A 26,949-nucleotide genomic window follows, 5' to 3' on the forward strand; every position below is an offset into this window, starting at 1 on the left:
CCCAGCTAATTTTTTTGTATTTTTAGTAGAGACTGGGTTTCACCGTGTTAGCCAGATGGTCTCGATTTCCTGACCTCGTGATCTGCCCGCCTTGGCCTCCCAAAGTGCTGGGATTACAGTTGTGAGCCACAGCACCCAGCCTGCTTTGTTGTTTATTTCAACTAATCTAAAAGTGAGAGCAGTTATGGTGTATGGCTGGTTATATATATATATTTTTGGAGTTGGTTAATCTGTGGAGAGGTGAGACCACCAAGTACCCAATGTTAAGAGATATAGCTCAGCTACTCAACCTACCAAAAATGTTTTCGAATAGATAGCATTTGTGCAAAAAAGCCCCTCTAGGCAGTTCTCTGATTTTTTTTCTGTCTCTTAACTCCCCATGCCTTTTTTTTTCTTGCAGATCATGTTTCAGGCATATGGAGACAAACAGGGACCACTGCATGGAATGTTAATCAATACTCCTTATGTGACCAAAGACCTGCTGCAATCAAAGAGGTTCCAGGCACAGTCCTTAGGGACAACATACATATATGATATCCCAGAGATGTTTCGGCAGGTAAGATGCCAAACCGGAGGGTCTGACATGTTCTAAGGAGGCAGGGTTTCCCTGAATTTCCATCAGATGCAGTTTTGGCTAGAATGGGGCACTCCACAAAAGGCAAGAAATATCTTGACACTGTTTTCATTTCTGTTTCATTTGAGGGTTGGTGACTGCCAGCTCAGATATTGGATGGTTATTTATGAATTAATGAGAGAAATGGTGAGAATAGAAGTCTCTATTGAGTAGGAGAGAGTAAACTAAGATTATTTGCCTGTGGTGATAGTTTACAGTGACTTGTGTGAAGAGTTATATGTGTATTTTCTAAGTCTATATTCAAATTATGGATATTAAAAAAGAGATCTGGTACTTTACTTCTCATTTTCCAAGATAACCCTGGTTCCTAGTTGATAGCCTAGATTAATATGATGAGAATCAATATAGATAGCATAGACAAATGGATGTAGAGTTCATGGTACACAGTTTAGAGTATAAGTTTTTTGTGGGAGATTTATTATAGCTGAATAAAAACTAGCATGAGAAAATACAACATTATGAATTTCAACCTCTATATGAAAATAAATTCCTTCAGTCTGTATGGTGAATCATCTCTATGCCGCAGATTTTTCTTCTATCAATAGAAGACAAGAAAAGTATATCACCAGTAGAAAATGCAGCCAATAAAGAATAAGGTATCAAAAGAATACTGAATTTGTCCTTTTTTAAAAAATCTATGAATATAGGATTTTTCCAAGTTCCCTAGTCAATACTACCAGTATTACCACATTTGAATTTTAGTAGAGTAATATATGTGGCCTTAGTAAACAGTCTATGTAGAATTTCTGTGTTATTCACAGAATAACCTCTATGCAACCATTTGTTTACAAGTTCTGTCTCCTGAAAGATACCTTCATTTGGTATTTCCCTTTTATAGCATTGCTAGCGTAAAAGCTGAGTGTTAATTCTGTTTCCCAATGCCAGTGCTATAAATATAATATAAATCACATTCTATATAAATATAATATAAATCACATTCTAAGTAATTCTTCCTATGTAATAGGCATAAATACAGTGATTAGGACACATAGGTATGTATGAGTCATTTAGGCTTCAAATGTTGCTTTGAGGCAAGCAAAGAAAGAGCTGAACTAGCTCTCACTTCACGAGGGATTTATTTATAGGAAGTTGGGAATGGAAATTATAATATTTTTTAAATGAATAGGTATGTCTGTTTTTTTCAGAACTGAGCAGAATTGATCTGCACATTTACAAATAGTCACACACATCTAGTGAGCTAATTCCTGTGTATGGTCCTACAGCTATGAAAAATATTAGAAAGAGGTTTCTTCCCTGGAATTTCTAGTAGAAACTTCATTCTGGCCTTCTTGGATTTTCTTTTTATTAGCTGAGTGTCATGTAATTTTCCTGGATATTCCTTTGTTGTCAAGTTTCTTTAGGATTTTCTTTTTCTTTGTTTTAAGGAGTTGATGCTACTTATTTAGTTTTCTAATGTTAGTATTCCTAGGATAGTGTTGGGTCTTTCCTGTTTGTTAATGCTCTGGTGCTGATTTGGAATCACTCAGTAGTTTGACTTTGTTGGAAAAGTGCCTGACTTTTGGCATGTAAAAAATAATTACAAATCTATTTTAACTGAGAATGGGAGCTGGAGAATTTAGTCTAATGTTTACACTCTGCAGAACACTTGGAAAAGAAAGCAAAACCAGATTGACTGAATCTTAATAATTATTTTTGTCTGTATTGAAGTTATTGTCACTGATTAGTCAAACTTCTTTTCTCCACTAGTCCCTGATCAAACTCTGGGAGTCTATGTCCACTCAAGCATTTCTTCCATCTCCCCCTCTGCCTTCTGACATGCTGACTTACACTGAACTGGTATTGGATGATCAAGGTCAGCTGGTCCACATGAACAGGCTTCCAGGAGGAAATGAGGCAAGTAGTTGAAACTCCCCTTCCCTTTCTTATCTCTGTGCCCACTAGTACCAGCTTTCTGTGAGGTGTTCATTAAATAGCACTGCAGCATGGTAGTCTTGTTCGGAGAGTTATTAGAGAGAGCATTGACTGGGTATCAAGAAATTGTTAATTTTCTAGGTGTGATAATGGTATTATGATTTTGCTTTTTAAAATAGTATTGTTTTAACACAAAGAACTCAGTTTTAAAAAATTAAAAAGGAAAATTGTTTTCTTTTAGAGATACAGACTGAAACATTTACAGATGCAATGACTTGCTTCTAAATAAAGAGGTGTGAGGGTGGGTGTGTAGATGAAGCAGGGTTGGTCATGAGTTGATCATTGAAGCTAGGTGATAGGTACATGAAAATAGATTATTTTCCCTGTTTCTGTCTATGTCTGAAATTTGGGGATTTTCTTTTTTTCTTTTTTCTTTTATTGAGATGGTGTCTCACTCTGTCACACAGGCTGGAGTGCAGTGGCTCAGTCTCAGTTCACTGCAGCCCTGACTTCCCTGGCTGAAGTGATTCTCTCACCTCAGCCTCCTGAGTAGCTGGTACTGCAGGTGTGCACCACTACACTTGGCTAATTTTTGTATTTTTTTCTAAAGATGGGGTTTCACCATGTTGGTCTCAAGCTCCTGAGCTCAAGCAATCTGCCTGCCTCAGCCATGCAAAGTGCTGGGATTATGGTGCCCAGCCGGGATTTTCTATAATGAAAACATTTAAAGTATAGTTTTGCCTAATGTTTTTTCTTATTTGGATTCATATTAATAAATGCATTTTTCAGTGTCTTTTCCATGCCCAATTCATTTGATCTGGTGCTGTTGTGAGCATGATAAATGTGTTCTTGAAAGGGCTTAATCAGAATTAGGGGTTCAAACATAAAAGAATGTAACAAGAACCCATTTTTTTATAATTATCCCAAGAATGCATTTTCTAGCCTTGGTATCCTTTCTCTCAGAGAGACCCATGAAGAGTGATAAAAAGGCATATTTTGCCGTATACTCTCATACTCTTGTCCATGCATTATCATTCTTTCTGATTTTAACTGTGCTCCTAACGTACAGTTATAACAATGACAATACCAGTAACAAACATAAAAAGAGAGATATTTTTATTTCAACCTTAAATAGAATCCCTAGATAGATTTCATTCCATTGAAGGAGTAATCTTTACCTGTGTGTTCACCATAAATAGGCTGGGTAGACCTTTGGAAATGATAAGCAGTTTGTTTCTATTTTATTCAATCTTTTTCAAAAAATTTCACTATATATACAAGGTGTGTGGCTATTTCAGTAATATGCCAGTGGATGCCAATAGTAGATGATTTGGTATCAAGATGGATGCAAGCATTGGACCAGATGGAGACTATCAGACTTGTAGGAGTCTCAACAAATAGCAAAGTCAAGAGGATTGTGGTGGGAGGATGCAAAACATTTTGACAAGCATAAATATATACTCATCAGCACACAAAGTTGAAACAGGTTTGTGCCACTGTATGTAGCATATGCCTAGTGAGCCCCTCAGCAGCAAAGAAAAGCTTCATTGTGCTAGACTTAAATTCTGATTCATTGAACAGTGTAGTCTTCAGGAATGGAAGGCACCCTTGTGAACATGGGGCTGAGAGTAAAATGGTTTTAACTAATGTAATTAAAACACAAAATGAGATTTTTGGCCACGTGAAAGCTAGCTGCAGTGCTGTGTGAAACCCCTTGCCATGATCTTTCTCTCCTGCTTTCTTTCTGCCCTCATTCTGTGTTTGAGCGAATGGAGACTCAGGGAATAGTGAAGTCCCAGAGGGACAGAGCTCTGTTCTTGCTGAAATTACAAGCACAGAGCTGCCTGGGCATGAACATGTAGTGTTTACTCTGCCAGTATGAATACAAATAGTCTTATTATACGGGCCTCTGTACCCAAAGACCACACACACACACACACACACACACGCACACACACACACGAATTTTTTAAAAATTAAAGGTTTTTTTTAACCCCTTTAAGACCTAACAAACCTTAGTGGAAAAGATATGTCTTAAACAGTTGCCTAGGACTATAGCTATGAGTAGTAGTAGATATAGTATAGGAGCCACATGTTTTCCTTTGTCCAGTGCTTTAATAGTTTTGAAACCAGAAAGTGAATAGTATTTGTTCAAAAGATTTTGAGTTTTTTGTCAGTTCTCACTTTCTTCTGCTTCTACAGTTTTCCCTCCTTAGTTGCCTATTTTCTTTGTTCTCTTTTTGTTTTCAAATGATTGACTAGGATTGAGGCTGAGTGTTAGCTTGCTGTTTCTGAGCCTTTGAGCTCGGGAGGAGTGAGACTGATGTTCTTTTGTGAGCAGTTAGTGACTAATGCCCAGGATGGCTGGTGAAGTCAGTCATTGGCCTTAGCTAGATTATAGGGCACTGCACAACAGGAATGAGGTTGGGATATTAGTATCAAACTCTGCTACCAATAGCTTGAACATACAATGGAGCATGTCTACTGAGAGACTGACCAATCTAAGGATGGAGTTTCAGCAGTCAGAACTCTGAGGGACAGCTGTGCCTAAGAGATGACGAGGTGTCAGTAGGATGTATTTCCTCATGCTGAGCCCAGTTTTATCAGGGCAAGTTGACTTTCAGCTATTGCGGTTTAATTTTCTTTGGCCAAAGAGCAAGTTTGTCATGAACCTGGCACTCTACATATTACCCCAAGAATGACGTGAAGGGAATGAAAAGAGCTCATGCTGATGAGATTTGGAGCAAATCTGTCCTGTCCCAAAGAGAATGGGCATATGAACAGAGCCTTGAGAAATAGTTTTATTAAAAAAGAATAAAAATTTGAGCTATTAATGTTCTGAGAGCCAAGGCTCAATGTAAATGCACTGGTGCTATGTAGACATTAAATCATCATAATGTGGTGTTCTCCAAAAGTGACGGCTCTACCTGGTCATCATTGTGGGTGGTATTACCTTGAAGGATTGGAGTTTCTGGGTTTGAAAACTAGCACATGGATATAAGGAGTAAAGGTAAAATGAGAGATTCCTTTAGAGTTTTCCCATGAATTGAGGTGCTTTTCTCCATGATCGAAGGCAGAAAACCTGCACTTATCAGACCATCGACTGTATGGGTGGCCAGTCTTTCTAATTTTTTTTGTAGGACAGTAAATAGGTAAAAAGGTAATGGGACCAGGACTTGGACCAATTCAGTTCCATTTAGTTTTAGGTAACTTCTTTGCCATTTGAGGAGGAATATTGGCTGTTTCAGTAGAGATGTGACCTGCATTTTGAACATTTATGCCTGTGTTTAGAGCAGGAGAAAGAGCTTTTCTGATGCAGTATTAGCTACTATCTCCTTTCTGTTTTCCTAGTTGTCCCTTCCCCATAAGGAAAGATGTAACTAAAGGAATACCACCTAATGCGTGATGAAAGGTATAGGAGAACACGTTTTTCTCATTGTCATATTTGAATGGCATTACATTTAGTATGAATTTAGAGTAGGAATAAAAAAGATGTAGACTAAATCTGTGAACTACGTTACTTGCAAATAGCTCCAAAGATGAGTTGTCCAAGATTTTTCTTAATAGTTTCAAGTAAAGATGAAAATTGAGGAAAATGTGATTGCAACATAGACTAAACTGATCTCATTTCTAGCTGCTGTGATGCTAGAAATGCCCATCACTGTATGTAAATACACAGCTACATGAATGTGTGCTGTTGAGCCTGGGTACAGAAGAAATGCAGCCATCTAACAGTTCTACTTTACCACTTCTCAATTTTGGAGGAATTGTTTTCATTTTCCTGCCAGTTTACTAACCTGTTTTGATCCTTTGGTGGAAGCTATAATTGCAGGTGGGGACATTTTGAGTAACAGTTCGCAATCCAGTACAGCTGCTTTTCGCACTAAATCCTGTTATTAAAAAGCTCAGGCTAAGATCAAGCCAAGGGCTGTAACGGACTTGACAGAGAACAACTTAACTTTGCCTGGTAGGACAAAGAAAATTCTAGCCTTCTTGAGACTATGCTTATGTTTATTCTGAAATAAGTTACTAGCATTCTTTTATTTTATTTCTTTTGATCAGCTCTGCGAACTAGACCAATAATCTCTAAATTGGGCAATGCTGAAATATACGTTAGAGAGTCAACTACCATAGTAACTTTAGTGCTAGTAAAAATTAGGACCCTGTTTTTCTTACCATATCAGAACATGGGCAGCTTTTTAACATTCTGTCTCATCATGCCTGTCATAATGAAAAACTGAGATAAGAAGATGATGTTGCGATGTTGTATTTGGAAGCAGTTATAATAAGTAGGTACAAGATGTATACCCAAAAAAGGGTTGGTATTCAGAGACTGGAATTCTTGGTATAAACGTTTTTCTAGGAGGAAAGTATATTGAAAGTTGAATGCACCTGGGGCTGGGTGCGGTGGCTTACACCTGTAATCCCAGCACTTTGGGAGGCTAAGGAGGGCGGATCACGAGGTCAAGAGATCGAGACCATCCTGGCCCACATGGTGAAACCCCGTCTCTGCTAAAAATACAAAAATTAGCTGGGTGTGGTGATGCACGCCTGTAGTCCCAGCTACTCCGCAGGCTGAGGCAGGAGAATCGCTTGAACCCGGGAGGCAGAGGTTGCAATGAGCCAAGACTGCGCTACTGCACTCTAGCCTTGTGACAGAGCAAGACTCCGTCTCAAAAAAAAAAGAAGGAAAAAAGAAAATTGAATGCAGTTTGATGGTTACCTCTACACACACTATCACTCTTAAGAATTATGGTAGCTCTAAGGCTTCATTTTTCCAGATGGACGCTAGGTGTCAGGGTTTTTCCTTCTCAGCAGCTGAGCATTCACATGAGCCTCTTGAATTGCCTTGTTTGTTGAGGTAGATTCACTGGTGTCCTTTTTTCAGTTGGTATAGTAGCCTTTATCTAGTGTTCCTACAATAAGCAATTGCAATTTTAACTCTTTGGTTGAAGATCCTTTGTACCTTGCGTTAGGGATCTAATTTTTTTTTTTTTTAAAGGAAGAGAATGATTGAAGAGGAAGTAAAGTAGTGTAAATTAAAGTTGAAAGACTAGCTTACAGCCAGGCATGGTGGCACATGCCTGTCATCCCAACACTTTGGGAGACCAAGGTTGGCAGATCACTTGAGACCAGGAGCTTGAGACTAGCCTGGCCAACATGGCGAAACCCTATCTCTACAAAATATACATATATATATAAATTAGCTGGGTATGTTGGCAGGCACCTGTAACACAAGAATCTCTTGAGCCCAGGAGGCGGGGGATGCAGTGAGCCAAGATCACACCACTGCACTCCAGCCTGGGCGACAGAGTAAGACTCTGGCTGAGAAAAAAAAAAAAAAAGACTAGCTGCCATCGTGACTGGTATTTTGGTTTTAGTCCTGCTTTATGTTGTCAGGGGTGAAATGGTGGGGACAGTGGGGATTAGGGGTTCAGTTTTGGAACTGCTCAGCCCTACTAATACCCATATTTAATTATTGTTTAATTGTTGGCAATGTACTGATATCCTGTATCTCCCAAAGTATAGCATCTCATTAATTTTTTTATTTTAAACATATAAAAAAATACAGAGTGCTATGACAAATACCCCTGCATCTACTGACCAGCTTAAACAAATCTTACCATTTTGACTGTGCTTCTCACTTACATGTCACTATAATCCTTTGAATCTCTAATTTGAGTATCAAAAAAACAATTTAGGAGTTGGTAGGGAAAGGAAGTTGGTAAGCTTATATAAGCCTAAAAGATTAGAAGAAATTAATTAGTAGATCCATTTTGACAGTTGTTAGGCTGGACCTCTTAACCCAAAGGATCTCTTATTTTAGAAAAACCACCATAACCCTCTGTCTTAATTCACTTGGTTGACATTTTCCATACTCTCAAAGGAATTGCTTGGGTTATCCTGGACTCAGATTCTAGTGGAAAGCATTATGTTCTAAAACTGTGCCTGTAGAGAGTGTGTATATGCTTATGGGTTTGGTGGTGAGAAAAGGGTAGACCGTTTCTCATGAACACAGGACCCATATATTTAACATTAGATTTTTTATATTGTTTTACTCAATTTAACCTCAAAATAGTTCCATAAATGTGATGCTAATTTGGATGCACTTTACTGTGCTTTTGTTTCCTTCTTTTGAGATCAGTTTGCCTTTTCATGCTGCGTATAGAAATTGAGTCAGTGTCAGTCTTTTAGATATATGATAGAAAAGAGGCATATTTAAATTGTACTATGCTGAAGGCGAGTTCTGAAATAGACCTAAGTGAAGCAGGTCTGAAAAACAGGACCATGGTCTATGCATTGATTGTTCAACTTATAAAAAGGGTCTTTGCCATCAATCTGTCCCTAAAGATAGGAGAATGTTTATAAGTGCTTTAGGATCCTCAGCAGAAAAGGGTCAGATACATATGATTATGTATAATTATGATTATCCATAAATGATTATGGTTATACATAAGTATTCATAATTTGTGCTTGCCTTATTTTTCACCAAGGCTTTGAAAAATCAATTTTGAATCCTTGAGATTAAGTATAGAGAAAGATATATTGTGACATATATGGTAAGATAGTTTAATTCTATGTTTTTGTTCTTTTATTCCCATTCTAAGTAAGTATATTTGGCTGCAAGTCTTTGTCTAAAATGATCTTCCAAACCAAATTTGGATCCCTCATTAGAAAAATATGGAGGCTAATTTTGAAAAAGAAGTCTTCCTACCATGGAATTACTTCTAATGAATTTCTGACACTGTTCTTTTGAGATGTGTAAACTTTTCTCAGAATTTCTTCTGAATGACTATTATTGGTGTTGGAGATTTCTTATCAGGTTGAGTAGTTTTTACTCATTTTTTTGATAGCAAAACGAGGCTCAATAACCTTGATTGACTTTGAAAATCCTAATGCATCCACTGGCTCACTAAAGTAGCACTTGTGGAGGGCTCCTTAGTTTCTTTCAAAAATAAGTCTAGAGATAGCCTTCAAACAAAAGAATGTACTTGCCAGCGTATTTATACCTGTCTTAAGTTGTAAGATTTTACTGAAAAAGAATGTGACATAGTACCCTATGTCAAGAAACTTTACAGCTCCAACCAGAGGCAATAATGAACATCAGGACAGCAACAGATGACACTAGAGAATGAGGTGTAGCGTGGGGCACCAGAGTTCAGCACTCATTCATATGATTAATGGACAAGGCTTCTGGGACTATAGTAGGCCAACTTGGTTAATTTCCATATCAACCAATTAATCCTGGGCCCCATTTCTCAAATACCACTGGCTTCTATGTGCTCCACTGCATGTTTTTTAAAAAATAATTCCTATGCTTATTAAATTACTGTGTGTACATGTGTAAAATTACTGTGGTTTCATGTATATAAATGTTACAGGGATAAATAATTCCCCTGTTCAAAACTATTATTTCTAATATTTGATAATATTTTCAAAGAATTACCTCTGGGATGAAAATTTTTTGCTCTAAAAGTTATATTTTTCTTACCCTTTTATCGCTGTCTAGAGAGGTTGAGGTGAGTTTGTTCAGCCATTTTTGAATTATCCAAGTGTGAAAAGAAGAGTTTTTCAGCTCTTAAGAAAATCATTTTGAGCTCTTTCATGTGATCACATAACACTAAACAATAGAACATTGATATCTGGCAAATAATACAATATGGAAAGGCATTGACGTATTTTTCATCATGGCTTTTGCAAATGGCACAAATTAAGTCAAATATTGTCTTTTAAGCCTTATGGCTTAAAAATATGTATTTTAAGACCTATACAGTATTTTCTGATATTTCATCAAATATGTTTTATTAAGGGACTAACAGGAATTAAAATTACTATGATAATTATTTTCTGATAGTATATAATTAAAAGTACAGATTTAATATTCCATACAAGATACAAAAAGGGGAAAGAGGTAACATTTTGCTATGTATCTGAAAAGGAACTCAAGCTCAGGTTCCTTCTCTCTGGGTCTTAGTTTTGTCATCTTTATGATGCAGATGATGCCCAAGTCTGGGTTAGTGCTAACATGCTTGGATTCTTTGTATTGCTGCTCAAGGGCCTTGCAGGGTAGTCATCTTCCTGGCATTAGCAGAATTAGAACAATAGCTTTTACAGACTGTTCCAAAAAAAACTCAAGCTTTAGGCTTTTAGCATGAATATAACAAATACAGCTTTAACATCTCAGCCACAGCCTAACCTGTATTTAAATCCGTATGGAAAGGTGTTGTTACAGCTCAAGTCAAAGTGTGGAGATGTAAGAAAGGCAACTGGGGCAAAGATACTCCCTTTCTGCTTCCCACAGCATAGCAAGAGTTGATGGATACATCTTTCACCCTTAAAAAACAAAATCCTGGTATGTTTTGCCCCTTAGCTTTTCCTGCAAATTTCTTTGTTGAGCTTAATATTGTTTTATTTTGTAGTAACAACAGCAGCTTTGGAAAGTGCCTGTGTGCGCTTGCACATTCTATTCACACTGATAGTACAATTAATGTTGATGTCAATTTTGGTGTTAATTTGGGGTCATGATTAGTGTTGACACTTTGTGTCAGACTAATGGCATTTATAGGCACCATCAGAATAAATGTTAATATTATCATGTTTTCACTATCAGTTATAGTAACATTAAGCCAAGGTCCTTCCAGGAGAAAAAATACATATATGGATAGATAGATAATGCTGTTCTGTATCGCTGGTGTTACTCAGCAAGAAAATGACATCTCAGGGCAGAATCCTAATCACTGTTTGGAGCATCAGAAATAATGATCACCTCTGATCGGAGGTTGTGAATAATTCATTCGGTTTGATTTTCACGTCCTGTCCAGTGATACTTTTCAAACCAAATGTGTTTCTACAGAAAAATAATGGTCCCACTTCTTATGGAAATACTGTGGCACAAATCATTTTACCCACATAAAAACAGTTAAATAAGACTGTTCTCTTCTGCTTGCCTTCTCCTTCCCATCCCCTCCTCCCTCACTTGAGCGTGTTCATTCTAGAATCAGAATGTAGACAGAGAAATATTTTCTGCCTTAGAACTTGTATAAGGGAAACAAATATTTATTTCTGCTTATCCTTAGCTTATTCACTGTAGCTCTTTTCATCCTCTTCCCTTTTTCACTTTAAGATAATTAGCTTAGGTTGATAACCCTAAACCTAATAAACCTGCTCATTGGAATGTTCTGTTATGAAAAATAACCTGAAATTAAATATTTTAATACTTATTCATGGCTATAGTAATGAAAAATAATTTGTAGTAAGTACCTAGGACCACTTGGTTAGTCAATGCATGAGAGAGGCAGTGATCAGAGAAGATGCTGGCACTGCCTGTTTGAGTCTAAAACTCATTAGACCATAAACCCACCCACTTATAAGCAGGCTGTAGGCTACCTTTTTGTTAATTTCTTAGCTCTTCCGTCTTCCTTCAGCTCTTAGTCCTGGCATGTCATTTTCACCAGGTTTCACCTGGATACAAATGTTAGAGAGAAAGAGAAGACCCCCAAAAAGGGGGATTCAGTGATGGGATCTCCTTTAGTCATTATTCTTCAGTTAATATACACGGCAGATTGGGCTTAGGTGAAATCAATGAATGTCACATTGCTAATCACATTGTCACATTGTGTATACTTTTATAGTGATTGTGGAATTTTCTATATGAAATCTCCATTGTGTATATAATATAGATAGACCCATCTATAGAAAGTAATTTGACTGAAAAACTTACAGTGTACTAATTAGAGGGTGAAATATGACTGTCTTCTGAAGCAATGACCTAATCCTTTGAGATGAAGCTATTCATCAGTAGAATATTTTGAACCATTTCTCCTGAATGTTGTGACCCCTTTTTTTCCCCCTAAATCTAACAAGGGCAGGGGAAAGCGTTTTTCAACCTAGTTTTCATCATCAGACAGAAAGTATTTTGCATTCAGAACCATTTCCAGTATCAAATTCAATTTTGTCAAGTGATTAGTTGAGTTTGGTAGAGAATAATTTAAAAACACAAAGCTGGAAATGGCTATGATGCTTCTACACTGGAGGAGAGCAGTTGCTATTCTCAAGTTGCAAGCTTCCTGTCAGTGACTTTGCATCACAACTGGATTATTGTGTTGTATGCCTTTGCAGCTGTTACAGACTTGCATCTGTTGACACCATGTGTTCCTACCCATGACTGGTAGAAGAAATAGGGAGTGGGTGATTGGGTACCTTCACTGCCTATCAGTGCAGACGTCCTTTTATGTACATATGTTTATAAAGTTCTTTAGCCCCCTTCAAGATGAAAGGTTCTGTATAAATATAAGCTTTCGATTTTAGTACATGTTTGTAATACATGTGGTACCGTCCTAAATATGTATTTAGCTGATAGGCACTGTTCTTGTCTATTGTACAAATATTGACTTTAAAAATATAAATATGTATTTAACCATCAGACCAGAAAAACACTGAAGCAGTTACTTCTCAGGTAGAGACATTAATATTGTATAAACCTATATATACATATGTTTACACTCTACCACATCATTGCAGAGCATTTCTTTTTAGAAAATGAAATAATAACCCAACAAACTTAGTTCTTGATATTTCTTTCTCTTTAAAGTGAGTCTCGATTTTTAATTTTCATATGTTTATCTCTTTCAAATTTTATATAAATAAGATCTGTTGTAGTATGACTACAATCTAGAATTAGTTCCTCTAAAATATGGGAAATTGATTAGGCTGGTGAGATTTTTTTCCCCCCTTAAATTTTTTTTTTTATTATGGAAATGCTCAAACGTACACTAAAGTAAGCATAAGTAATATAAACTCCCATGTACCTATCACCCAGTGAAGAAGTATTTGGTAGTTTTCTTTTCTCAGTTATTTTTTATTTTATAAAAAGTTAAAGTTATCAATGCAATATAAACACACACAAAAAAATTTGGAGAATGGAAAAAAAACCAATACAATTTCATCATCCCAATAATTATCACCTCATTTTGCTGTTTCTTATTTGTTTTTGTTTTTTCAACATGCTTTTCAATTGATGAAGCTGTCATTCATACTATGCACTTACTATATACCAGGCACTATCCTAGGACTTAACATGTATTTAATCCTTCCAACAAACTTATGCAGTAGATTTTTATTACTCTTGTTTTACCAGTGAAGGAACCGAGGTACAGGGAGGTTGATAACTTACCTAAGGGTATATGGCTAGAAAGTTGAATCTCAGTTCTGTCAAATTATCTTAGATTCGGATTCAGAAGAGTCTCAGAATGTGGCTCCTGAGTCTGACCCCTTTTCTAATTTAGTATTACATCATGGGTATTTTTAAATGCTCTTCCTAGTCTTCATAATCATCATCTTATAAGGCTGTACAGAACAGTAACAGTGATCTTGCTATCCAATTTACTTCCCTCCAAAATAATTTTAGATTTTCAGGAAAGTTACAAAGATAGTATTAGAGAGTTCTGGTATACCCTTTCCCAGCTTCTCTTAATGTTAACACCTTATATAACCATGATATAATTACCAAACTAAGAAATAAATATTGATACAATGGTATTAAATAAACCACAGACCCTTTTTTTTTTTTTTTTTTTTTTTTTTTGCCAGTTTTTCTACTAATGTCTTTTTAATTAAGGAACATGCTTCCTTAATTTCTCTAGTAAAGAAAATACCATTTCTTGGCTGGGTGCGGTGGCTCATGCCTGTTATCCCAGCACTTTGGGAGGCCTAGGCAGGTGGATCACCTGAGGTCAGGGGTTCAAGACCAGCCTGGCCAACATGGTGAAATCCTGTTTCTATAAAAATACAAAAATTAGCTGGGCGTGGTGTTACGTGCCTGTAATCCTAGCTGCTTGGGAGGCTGAGGCAGGATAATCACTTGAACCTGAGAGGCGGAGGTTGCAGCAAGCCAAGATTGCGTCACTGCACTCCAACCTAGGCAGAGGTTGCAGCAAGCCAAGATAGCGCCACTGTACTCCAGCCTGGGCAATGGCCTCAGACTCTGTCTAAAAAAAAAAAAAAAAGAAAATACCGTTTTTGTGTATGTGAACCTCCTTTTAAGAAATAAACACTTTGGGAGGCCAAGGCAGGCGGATCACAAGGTCAGGAGTCGAGACCAGCCTGGCCAACATGGTGAAATCCCATCTCTACCAAAAAAAAAAAAATATATATATACACACACACACACACACACACACACACACACACAAATTAGCCGGGCCTGGTGGCATGCACTTGTAATCCCAGCTACTCAGGAGACTGAGGCAGAAGAATTGCTTGAACTCAGGAGGTAGAGGTTGCAGTGAGCCGAGATTGCACCACTGCACTCCAGCCTGGGCGACAGAGCAAGACTCTATCTCAAAAAAAATAAATAAATAAAATAAACAATTCACATTAGCTATAAGGACAAGTTACTTAATTTCTCTGTGCCTTAATATCCTTATGGCAATAATAACAGCTACCTTTGAGTTAATAATAACTACCATTTGAGGGCTTTTGTATGCCAGGCTCTGTACTAGTTTAATATGGTGTTACTCACAACAATACCTCCAGAAAGGATCTGTCATCCCCATTTTATAATTGGAAAAGTGAAGCTATAAAATGTTAAGTGTCCAAGGTTATACAGCTAGCATAAAGCTGAGATTTGAACCAAGACAGCTTGACTTTGCAGCTTAAGCTCTTAACCACTATCAGTAGTTGTCAACTTTTAGAACAGTACAGCAGATAGTAAATGTTCAATTAATGGTAGTTATTATGATAGCTATTGTTATTTTTAAAATAAAATAGTTTAAGAATAGGACTCTTATTCCATGACTTCTAAAATATTGTGGCAGACAATGTTCTGTGCCCTTGGTGTTAACTATTTTTCAAGTATTATTTTTAGAAGTGAGGCAGGGTGCAGTGGCTCACACCTATAATCCTAGCATTTTGGGAGGCCGAGATGGGAGGATCACTTGAGTCCAGGAGTTCAAGACCATCCTGGGTAAGATGGTGAGACCCCGTCTCTACAAAAAATAAAAAAATTAGCTGGGCATGGTGGTGACATACACGCCTGTGGTCCCAGCTACACAGGAGGCTGAAAGGGAGAATCACTTAAGCCCAGGAGGCCAAGGCTGCAGTGAGCTGTATTTGTGCCACTGCACTCCAGCCTAGGTGACAGAGCAAGACCCTGTCTTAAAAAAAAAAAAAAAAAAAAATTGAAAAATAAAAAGACTCTGGAACTAGCAAGCATTATTACTCCCTTACTATGTGTAGTGTTCCTGGGAAGCACTAGAGGAGATGATAAAATTGTTCAAGACGGTAAACCAAGAGCAATCCTAGGCAGCCTGTGATTAGTTATCAGAAGAATTCTCAGGCTGGGCAAGGCGGCTCATGCCTGTAATCCCAGTAATTTGGGAGGCCGAGGCAGGACGATGGCTTGAGGCCAGGAGTTCGAGACCAGCCTGCAACATGGTGAAATCCCGTCTCTACAAAAAAATGCAAAAATTGGCCGAGTATGATGGCACTTGCCTGTAGTCCCAGTTATTTGGGAGGCTGAGGTGGGAGGATTGCCTTGAGCCCAGGAGTTGGAGGTTGCAAGTGAGCCAAGATTGCACCACTACATTCCCACCTGGGTGACAGAGCGAGACTCTGTCTCAAAAAAAAATTCTCTACACAGAGGTCTTAGTAGGAGATCAGAAAAGAGAGGAATTACTTTAGGCCGGGAGAAGCTTTGCTGAGGAAATGGAATTTGGATGAACCTTTTGGAATGGGTAAGATTTGGACAGAGTAAAGGGAGAGGAGAGAGAAAGACAAAGTTTTTTATGTAGAAGTTAATATAGTAGATTCCTGCTTTTAATAGTGTGTTTATCAAACCCATGGCTATTATTTTCTTAATTTCACATGTGGGGACATTGAAACTCAGTAAAATTAAATTAATTTTCTTAAGATCACACAGTTAGTTAATATAAGTGATAGCACCTGGATTTGGATCTAAGTTTGTTGGACTCCAAAGCCCATGTTCACCTTTATATGCCCTATCCTTTGATTAGCAGTGAAATCTAAATTTTAATGTAAATTGAATAATAAATACTTTCTTAGATGTTTGTCCATCATGCTACCTCAGAACTGAATGTCTTCCAATCAGGAATCTTGCTGCACTGAGACTGGAATAACACTCTCTATTCTGTAATGGTACTTTTTAAGACAGGAGGAGGGGTCGGTCGATGAGCAACACTCTTTGGAAAGACATTGATAAAGAGTATTGTGTTCTTGGTGCTGCTGTGTTGACACCTAATTAGAAGTCAATATTGCAAGCATAATGACCTAGCCAATTGCTGAACTCACTGCCCAAGTGACACAGTTAGAGTCCCCAGGTAGTAATGAAAGATAAGAGTATTATTTGCCTGCCCAGTGCCACATGGTCACAATGTTTACATTAGCACACAAATGCTGAAGTAGATTCTTCAGGGCTTGTATCTAATCTGCTTCTGGCCTATGTGGCTAAGGTTAATATATCATAAAATTTGGTGTAAAATCCAATCTTTCTAACTACAAATGCATTTAGAGGAAAATTGACAGGAAATAGCTTTTCCTTCCTGAAAAACAAAAGATTTGGAGTTAAGGGGACATGTGCGAAGGCAGATAAAATATTTCTGCTCGTACAGGGATTATATTAACTAGCTTCTTAGAAACCATAACCAAAATTATCCTGAAATTTGAATGTTTGCTGTGCTATTTTTTGAATGATCTATTTTTCCTTCCTTTCTCTGTCTTTAATGAGTAGATGGAGTAATACCTTATCTCAGAACGTGATTGGATTTTTTCCTGTGTGTTATATCCATTTTGATTTGTATTTGGCCAATGGTATGATATATTAAATAGCTTATATTTATCTGTGGGTGTTTCATATATGTATTTCCTAATGCTGAGAATCACAAATAGCTGTGTAGAATGCTTCAACCAGCCTGATTACAGTGGATGTGCAATTGGATTGAGGAATGTGTACTCAGAGCTTATGATCACTGGCCCAGTTGAGTCTGGGTGATGCATGTGGCTTTCCAGGGATGCTGCTATTTACATCTGTTAATGGCCCTTCTTGATGGCCAGCTCCCCAATGAGGTGATATGCAGCAGCCTGGGGATGAGGGACCAAGGCTGCAGATGTGGCTGGGCTCCATTAGGCAGAACCAGGGATGCTCATCTGGTAGGTAGGCTTTGTGTTTGGTGGCGAGTGGTGGGGGCAAGGAGGGGGGCAAGAGACAGAAAGAAAGGGGGAAAAAAGAATGGAAAACATTACTTATCCAGGTATAGGGGAAACAGACAGGCAGACATGAAAAACTACAACTGTAACTAGAGTATGAGTGAATAGAATAGAAAAGAAATGGAACTAGCAAATATACAAGTAGAAGGATTGACTAGTTCTCATATCGAAGGGGATTAAAACAGGAGAGGGCTATGAGAATTTGGGAAGAGACATGTCACCTCTGCCTTTTAAGTCAATATCATTTATTTATGTCGCTGGCCATATGCTGCTGAACAGAGAGCAGAGATTTACATATAGTGCATCAAGAGATTAGTTCTTTCCATCCTTTGGTTTTCTGGTGCTGGGAGAAAGCAAGAGATGCTCACAAGGATGCAATGTTGAGCATTAGTAAATTCTTGCAGAAATGGAACGTACCTGAAACAAACCAGTAAGGAGTGTTTCTGTTATTCCTATCAAATGCTAGAGGACAGTACAAGGAGCCTGGATCATGAAAAAGTGTACAGTCCATGAGAAGTGATTCTTTTTCTGCTTCCTTGTGTGTTGAAGATTTCTTGGAACAAATGTCACAAAAGATGGAGATAGTGTCTGTGTTAGCCCATTTGTGTTGCTATAAAGGAACACCTGTGGCTGGATAATTTATCAAGAAAAGAGGTTAATTTGGCTCATGGTTCTGCAGGCTCTATAAGCATGGCAACTGTATCTGTTGGGCTTCTGGTAAGGGTCTCAGGAAGCTTATGATCTTGGAGGAAGGTGAAGGGGGACCCAGCCATTACATGGTGAGAGAGGGAGCAAGAGAGAGGTGGGGGGCAAGGTGCCACACTCTTTTTTTTTTTTTTTTTTTTTTTTTGCACCGTGACATTCTTGAGTTAATTTGAGTCACCCCTGGGTGAGAGGGCCCTGCACCTAGAAGAAGGTGTTGGGCCTCTTGGTGGTGAAGTGTGGCTTATGCTAACCATGCAGGACCCCATGGGGCAGTGGGAACTTGATCTCGGAGTCATGGAACTGTTTGACCACCAGCTGGAAGCACTTGCTGACCGCAGTCTCCACCTTCATGATCTGGGTGGAGTGGGCCTGTGTGTGATGCCAGGTGCCCATGTCTCACTAGCACTGGATGACAGCACCCATGGTGGTCAAGTCCTGGCATCCAGTACATGTTGTGGGTGCTGCTACAGGAGTCGTAGTGCAGCTAGATGCCAGATTTCTTCACCTGCAGGGGGAATTTCTCAAACACCTACCTACAGTAGACAGTTTTCCCTGAAGACTTCTTATCTTCTTTTGCTGAGATACCAAGTACCAGAGGTGGGACTTGGCAATGACATGATTAGGTGCAAAGATTCACATACCACAGAAGGGCAGCATGTGGCATTTGGGGGTGGGCAGGCAGCAACCCACCACCTTGTACTCTCATAGTGTGCCCAAGGCGTTCATAGCACTCTCTACATGCTTGCTTTCACCCGCAAAAGGCCACATTCTTTCAAATAGCCAGATATAGCATGAACTCAGATCAGAGGGGAACACCAAGCCATTCATGAGGGATCCACCCCATGACCCAAACACCTCACACCAGGCCCCATTTCTAACATTAGGGATCATATCTCAACATGAGATTTAGAGAGGACAGACATCCAAACCATATCAGTGTCTTAGTATATACGGCAGTAAAATGAGAAATTAATCAACAGTGCTATGGCATTCTTCCACATGTGTCCTGAGTGCATTTAGATTTTGGCCTTTCTGCCTTCTTTAAGCAGGCCCAAAGAAGGAATTGAGACAGTTTTGAAATACACAGTAGATCAGCTGTTCTCAGCATAATCTAGCAGCATATTAGAATGTCTTTTTAGTTTCCCACAGGGAGTTTGGCTCTTTAGCAATGTGTATCTTTACATAATGGCTGTGGCTAGGTATACTCTGATACCTTCAAGGAACCTGGAAAAAATTCTGCATGTAAAAAACTTCTGTTCATTCGTTTGTTTATGCCTTTCCAGATTGGCATGGTAGCTTGGAAAATGACCTTTAAAAGTCCTGAATATCCAGAAGGCCGAGATATCATTGTTATTGGCAATGACATCACATACCGAATTGGGTCCTTTGGGCCTCAAGAGGATTGGTTATTTCTCAGAGCTTCTGAACTTGCCAGGGCAGAAGGTATTCCACGCATCTATGTATCAGCCAACAGTGGAGCAAGAATCGGACTGGCAGAAGAAATTCGTCATATGTTTCATGTGGCCTGGGTAGATCCTGAGGATCCTTACAAGGTATACACTAAGAACATATAATACTTCAAAGTGCTATATGGTTATGCTACATGTATGGATAGGTGGGGGAAAGGTAGAGAGGTTTAAGTTCAAAAATCACCACTTATGGTAAAAATTAAATATAAACAAAATTATTTATGAAATTTCCTTAAGACACCATATTAGAGACAAATTATTTCTCAATATGTTCACCTGGTTTTTCTTCCAACTGTAAAACAGGTTGCTGTTTCTTTGGTTGACCACTAGATGAAATAGTAGGTATGCATTTAGTGTGAGACATGCTAAACCAAAAATATCTATCTTTAAACTATTTCAATGTGGCTTCCAGGATTTATAGTCAATCATCAACAAAATCCCTTACCTCCTCATCTTCTACTCCAACCTCCTTGTTCACCTTGAGATCTGTCTCTCCTCTAAAGATATTGCTTCCCCTGTAGCCCTCTGGAGTACTGACTGATTTCTGTCTTTCTTTTATACCACTGAGCCTGGAAGGAGAATATTGTCCTTGACCCTCCTTGCTGCTTCCGGACACCTCTCCCTTCTCTCTGAAAAAATCCCATCTTTGAATCTCATGTCATCAGACTGTGCCATACCCTCACTGCTCCTTGTGTTTCCTGATCCTTTGGTCACTCCCTCTCATTCTTTGCATCTTTTAGTTCCTGGCACATTGTCACTCTGTCCATTACTACTAGTCATGTGATAATTCTTGGTGATTGCTATATCCACATAGATGATCCTTCCCATAATCTGGCTTCTTGGATCCTTGACTCCTTTTCTTCTAATGGTTCTATCCTATACCCTAGCCCAGCCTCTTATTCCCCATAATCTCAATTTCAAGTATCTCTTTCTTTGCCACCTCCTCCATCCTCTTTCCTGCTCTCTCTCTCTAGTCCGACAATCCTTTGAAATCATCAGGACCATTGAGTTGAACTCACCTGTTGATCCTCCCACCTTTCTCTGTTCTTAACTCCCTCTTTACACCTCATTTCATTCCTATCTAGCTTAAACTCCAGGGTTAACTCCTTGATTAAGCATTATAATCACCATCTTTTTTACACCTTCAACTTTCTCTCTCAACTTGCTTCAACTTGCTTCTCTCTTTGCCTACTCTGTGCCTTTACAGAAACCTTGTTTAAATCCAACTCTCTCCATTCTGCTCCCATGCCTGCACCTGCCCAGCTCAACTTTGATGGAGGAAAAAAACAGTTCTGTTGACTGATCTTACTTTAGATTCAAGCTTACCAACCTCCTGGATGACATCTCTCCCCTCAAACCTCTAACATCTACTTCCCTCTCCCTACTCTTAGCTGATATTGTCAGACCTTGCTTCCCAATATTCAAGAAAAGAGAAACAATGAGAAGAGAGCTTCTACAAGCTCCCATGTACCTGCATCCGTTGTGACCTTACTCTTCACCTTCTCTTCTACACTTTGAATGAACAGTTCCTACTTCTGTCTAAAGCCAGTCCCTCCTCTTGTACACTTGATCTCCTTTCTTGCCAACTTAAGTGTATGATTAACACTTCTCCCTGCTCTTTCATGCATCAGCACTTTTTCCCTCTGTACTGTATCAGCCCTTGTAGCATACAAACACCCCACAGTCACTATCCCTCCCTTCCTTCCTTTTATAGGAAAATGTTTTTAAAAGAGTTGTTTGTTCTTGCCGTCTCCAGATGTTCTTCTCCCATTCCCTCTTGAACCCATTGCAGTTGAGCTTGCACCCTTATCATTCCACTGTAGCTGCTTTTGGTCAGGGTCACCAGTATTCCATATTACTGAATTCTATGGTGAATTCTTAGTCGTCACCTTAGTTATTTGACAATAGCATCAGCATTTGACACAGTTAGTCATTCCGTCATCCTTGAAGTACTTTCTTCTGTTGGCTTCCAAGAGCCCAAAGTCTCCTTTTTATCTTCCTGCATTTCTGGCTCCTCTTTCTCAGTTTCCTTTGCTGCCTTTCACATCTTTAAATATAAGAGTATTTCAGGAGATGATGGAAATACTCTATATTCTGACTGTGGTGGTGGCTACTTAAGTACATACATTTGTCATAACTTATCACATTATAACACTTAAAACTGATGAATTTTGTTGCATGTAAATTATACTTCAATAAAGTTCACAGAACAACTTTATTAAAATATGAAAATTGATCCAATACAGGGGGTTTTGTGGGGCTGATGAAAATATTCTGGAATTAGTGGTAATGGTTGCACAACATCTGAATATACTAAAATTTACTGAGTTATACATTTCAAAATGGTGAATTTTGGCTGGATGCAGTGGCTTACGTCTGTAATGCAGCATTTTGGGAGGCCGAGGCAGGCAGATCACTTGAGGCCAGGAGTTCAAGATCAGCCTCGCCAGCATAGCAAAATACCATCTCTACTAAAATATAAAAAATTAGCTGGTCATGGTAGCACACGTCTGTAATCCCAGCTTTTCAGGAGGCAGAGAGGCATGAGAATTGCTTGAATGCAGGAGGCAGAGGTTGCAGTGAGCCAGGATCATGCCATTGCACTCAGCCTGGGTGACAGAGTGAGACTCAGAAAAACCTTTAAAAACCAAAGTGTTGAATTTTATGTTATATTAATTTTATCTCTTTTTTTTTTAAGAGACAGGGTCCTGCTCTGTCACCCAGGCTGGAGTGCAGTGGCACATTCATAGCCTACTGCGTCTTCCAACTCCTGGGCTCAAGTGATCCTCTCACCTCCACCTCCCAAGTAGCTGGGACTACAGGCGCACACCACCACACCCAGCTAATTTTTTTATTTTTCATAAAGACAAGGTTTTGCTATGTTGCCCAGACTTGTCTCAGACTCCTGGCCTCAAGTGATCCTCCCACCTCGGCCTCCCCAAATGCTGAGATTGTAGACATTAGCCACTGTGCCTGGCCAGTTTTTTAAATTATAAAAAAATGTGAATGGAGACATGTCAGGAGCACAGAGGCTGCAGCGGGACCAAGAAGTTCTGGACTCCTCATTCTCAACCCCACTAGTTCTCAATGCCCTCTCACCTGGTGGTTTGGCAAGACAGCCATTATAGAAAGTAGGGTAGAAGGAAAAAAGTGATTCAAGGGCTTAGTCCCTGGACTACTCTTTTTCTTATTTACCTTCCCTTGGTGACCTCATCCTATCTTTTTGTTTTGTTTTGTTTTTTTGAGATAGGGTCTCACTCTGTTGCCCAGGCTGGAGTGCAGTGGTGCGATTACAGCTCACTGCAACCTCCACCTCCTGGGTTGAAGCAATTTTCCAGCCTCAACCTCCTGAGTAACTGGGACTACAGCCATGCACCAGCAAGCTCGGCTAATTTTTTGTTTTTTGTAGAGATGGGGTTTTGCCCTGTTGCCCAGGTTGGTCTCGAATTCTTGAGCTCAAAGTAATCCACCCGTCTTGGCCTCCCAAAGTGCAGGAATTAGAGGTGTGAGCCACCGCACCCAGCCTCATCCAGTCTTTTAAAGCTTTAAGTTTCATGTACAAGCTGATAAACGTCCAAATTTATATCTTACCCCGAACACAAGATTCATATATCCAGATTCAACATCTCCACTTACATCTGTCTAAATGTCTGCCTAAATGGTAGCTTCTAATCTTCCTTTAATGTGTTCTTCCCACAGTCTTCTCTGTCTCAACAGATGGTACCTCTATTGTTTCATTTGTTCAAGTGAAAGACCTTGGAGTTATTCTTGACTTCTGTCTTTCTTGCACACCCCACATTCACTTCCACACCCCATTCATCCATCTAAACAGTAAATCATGTTTACATCCCTACCTTAAAATATATCCAGAATCTGAGTACTTCTATCCAATTCCACTGCTACTTACTAACAGTAGCAGTAGTCTAACTCTTCTTACCTCCATATTGCAGTACCCTCCTAATTGGTCTTCCTGCCTCTGGCCTTGCTCCCAGTCCCACCCAAGGTCTGTTCTCAACAGAATGTAGAATGAGGCCATGTGTGGTGGCTCATGCTCATGCCTGTAATCCCAGCACTTTGGGAGGCTGAGGCAGACGGATCAACTTGAGGTCAAGAGTTCAAGAACAGCCTGGCCAACGTGATGAAACCCTCTCTCTACTAAAAATATAAAAATTAGCTGAGCATTGTGATGGGTGCCTGTAATCCCAACTACTTGGGAGACTGAGGTGGGAGAATTGCTTTAGCCCAGGAGGCAGAGGTTGCAGTAAGTCAAGATCACACCACTGCACTCCTGCCTGGGTGACAGAAGGAGACTGCTCAAAAACAAAAGACAAACAAACAAACAAAAAAAACCAGGTAGAATGATCCAGTTAAAATATAAATCAGATCACAAAATTTTTCTCTGCTTAAAACCCTTTAATAGGGCCGGGCGCGGTGGCTCAAGCCTGTAATCCCAGCACTTTGGGAGGCCGAGACGGGCGGATCACGAGGTCAGGAGATCGAGACCATCCTGGCTAACACGGTGAAACCCCGTCTCTACTAAAAAAAATACAAAAAGCTAGCCGGGCGAGGTGGCGGGCGTCTGTAGTCCCAGCTACTCGGGAGGCTGAGGCAGGAGAATGGCGTAAACCCGGAAGGCGGAGCTTGCAGTGAGCTGAGATCCTGCCACTGCACTCCAGCCCAGGCGACAGAGCAAGACTCCGTCTCAAAAAAAAAAAAAAAAAAAAAAAAAAAAACCCTTTAATAGCTTCCCAATTCATTCAAGTAAAAGCCAAATATCCTATAGTTGCCTACAAGGCCTTACATACATTGGCTTTCCAGCACCACTCTGCCCTCATTTCTTGCTACAGCCTCCCCCAACCATTCCACACATTGGCTCTACCCGACTCTGCTTTCTTAAACCTGCAAAGTACATCATGCCTCAGTGCATTTGTACTTGCTGTTGCTTCTACCTCGAATGCTTTTTCCTCAGATATCCTCATGTCTCATAGCCTCAGCTCATTTAGGTCTTTACTCAAATGACACTTTTCTTTTCTTTTTCTTTTTTTTTTTTTTTTTTGAGACGGAGTCTTGCTCTGCCGCCCAGGCTGGAGTGCAGTGGCCGGATCTCAGCTCACTGCAAGCTCCGCCTCCCGGGTTCACGCCATTCTCCTGTCTCAGCCTCCCGAGTAGCTGGGACTACAGGCGCCCGCCTCGTCGCCCGGCTAGTTTTTTGTATTTTTTAGTAGAGACGGGGTTTCACCGTATTAGCCAGGATGGTCTCGATCTCCTGACCTCGTGATCCGCCCGTCTCAGCCTCCCAAAGTGCTGGGATTACAGGCTTGAGCCACCGCGCCCGGCAAATGACACTTTTCAATGAGGCTTTCCTTGGTTATTTTTTCTAAAAGTTGGACTGTCTACCTTCTCTTTCTTTTTTTTTTTTTTCGTTAAACATTATTCCCATTAACATTATACATTTTACTTATTTTGTGTATTTTGCTGGCTTTCCCAGTAGGAGGTGTGTTTCATAAGGGTAGGAATTCTTGTCTATTTTTGTTAATTCCTGTTTTTCCAGTGCCTAGAATAGTACCTTCTACATAATAGGCACTCAATAAATGTGTACTGACTGACGTACTAATGACACTCAGTGCTATCAAGCATTCTCAACACAAATCATGCAAGACCAATTGCAGATTTATGTCTTTTCCATGTTGTGCTCACTGTGGGACATACATTTATCGAGTTAAATGGTGGGCATAATTTCTCATAGTATTTAAAATGCTTCCCTGTGTTTACTTATTTTTTTGACTGAGTGACTAATTCACTTAAGTTAAACACATACACCACGTAACTCTATTTTGTATGTGGATGTGTGCGTAGATACATATAAATCAATTATAAAATGTTAGTATAATTGTTTAAATGTAAATGGGCATTAGGAATTGTTTATTGAAGAAACAAAAGATCTGAGTTAGGTGTTCACTATTAGCACTGTATAGACTTCTGATTTTAATATCGAATCTCCTAGATTTGCAGTTCTCTGTTATCCCTTGCTTGTATTTATTTTGATGATCCTGTGGATTTGAGAGAGTGAAAAACAGTAATTCACACAATTCTTTAATTTCATGTTGATATCTTTAATAGAGATGTCACTAAAGATCAGAAAATGACCCTTTAACCCTGTTGAAAATGAAATGAGGCTGGGCATGGTGGCTCACACCTGTAATCCCAGCACTTTGGGAGGCCGAGGTGGGCGGATCACGAGGTCAGGAGATGGAGACCATCCTGGCTAACATGGTGAAACCCCGTCTCTACTAAAAATACAAAAAATTAGCCAGGCGAGGTGGCGGGTTCCTGTAGTCCCAGCTACTCGGGAGGCTGAGGAAGGAGAATGGCGTGAACCCAGGAGGCGGAGCTTGCAGTTAGCCGAGATCGCGCCACTGCAGTCCAGCCTGGGTGACAGAGCGAGACTCCGTCTCAAAAAAAAAAAAAAAAGAGAAAATGAAATGAATGGAATGTACTTAGAATTGCAGCTATAAGGTATCTTGTCTCAAGGACAGTTAGTGACTGAAAAAATAGGCACTTCCATCTTTCAAAGAAGGACTGTCTGTGCTGGTATTCTATTAGACAGTAAACCTAAGAAGTGATGTAGCAATTCAAAGCTAGCTGTGGAACAAGCTTCATTATGTACGCTTTGCTGTATCTTCTGGTTATATGATAATGGCAAATAATGAGTTAAAAACTATTTGTGCTTCACAGGGATACAGGTATTTATATCTGACCCCTCAAGATTATAAGAGAGTCAGTGCTCTCAACTCTGTCCATTGTGAACACGTGGAGGATGAAGGAGAATCCAGGTAGGTATATATGTATTGGAATAATTTGGTCATGACTAAAGAAAGGAGAATATGGTATTTTCTTCCTTATTGTATGGCTGTTCATAACCTTGAAGAACACTGAAGATAACATAATCTAGATGTCTTAGGTTTACATCCAGCTCTACCACTTATTAGCTGAAGAACCTTGTTATTGATTGAAGTTTTTACATTTATAATACTTAAGTCATTTTAG

At 39.3% G+C, this 26,949-nt stretch overlaps 1 protein-coding gene and 1 pseudogene across 6 annotated transcripts in view; one reads left to right on the forward strand and one right to left on the reverse strand.

Annotated features, from left to right (window-relative positions):
* The window catches only part of ACACA (acetyl-CoA carboxylase alpha), a 342,596-nt gene that overhangs the window by 242,712 nt on the left and 72,935 nt on the right, over nucleotides 1-26,949 (forward strand). For all 6 annotated transcript variants that reach the window (XM_030923246.1, XM_030923247.1, XM_030923245.1 and 3 more), the window contains 4 exons: nucleotides 401-556; nucleotides 2,342-2,488; nucleotides 19,717-19,986; nucleotides 26,638-26,735. In XM_030923246.1, coding sequence (XP_030779106.1) covers nucleotides 401-556; nucleotides 2,342-2,488; nucleotides 19,717-19,986; nucleotides 26,638-26,735 — 671 coding nt within the window. The remainder of the gene's footprint in view (nucleotides 1-400; nucleotides 557-2,341; nucleotides 2,489-19,716; nucleotides 19,987-26,637; nucleotides 26,736-26,949) is intronic.
* On the reverse strand, nucleotides 18,635-19,159 carry LOC104672991 (annotated as a pseudogene).

The sequence above is a fragment of the Rhinopithecus roxellana genome, chromosome 19, assembly GCF_007565055.1.
Source record: "Rhinopithecus roxellana isolate Shanxi Qingling chromosome 19, ASM756505v1, whole genome shotgun sequence".
NCBI classification, from domain to species: Eukaryota; Metazoa; Chordata; class Mammalia; order Primates; family Cercopithecidae; genus Rhinopithecus; species Rhinopithecus roxellana.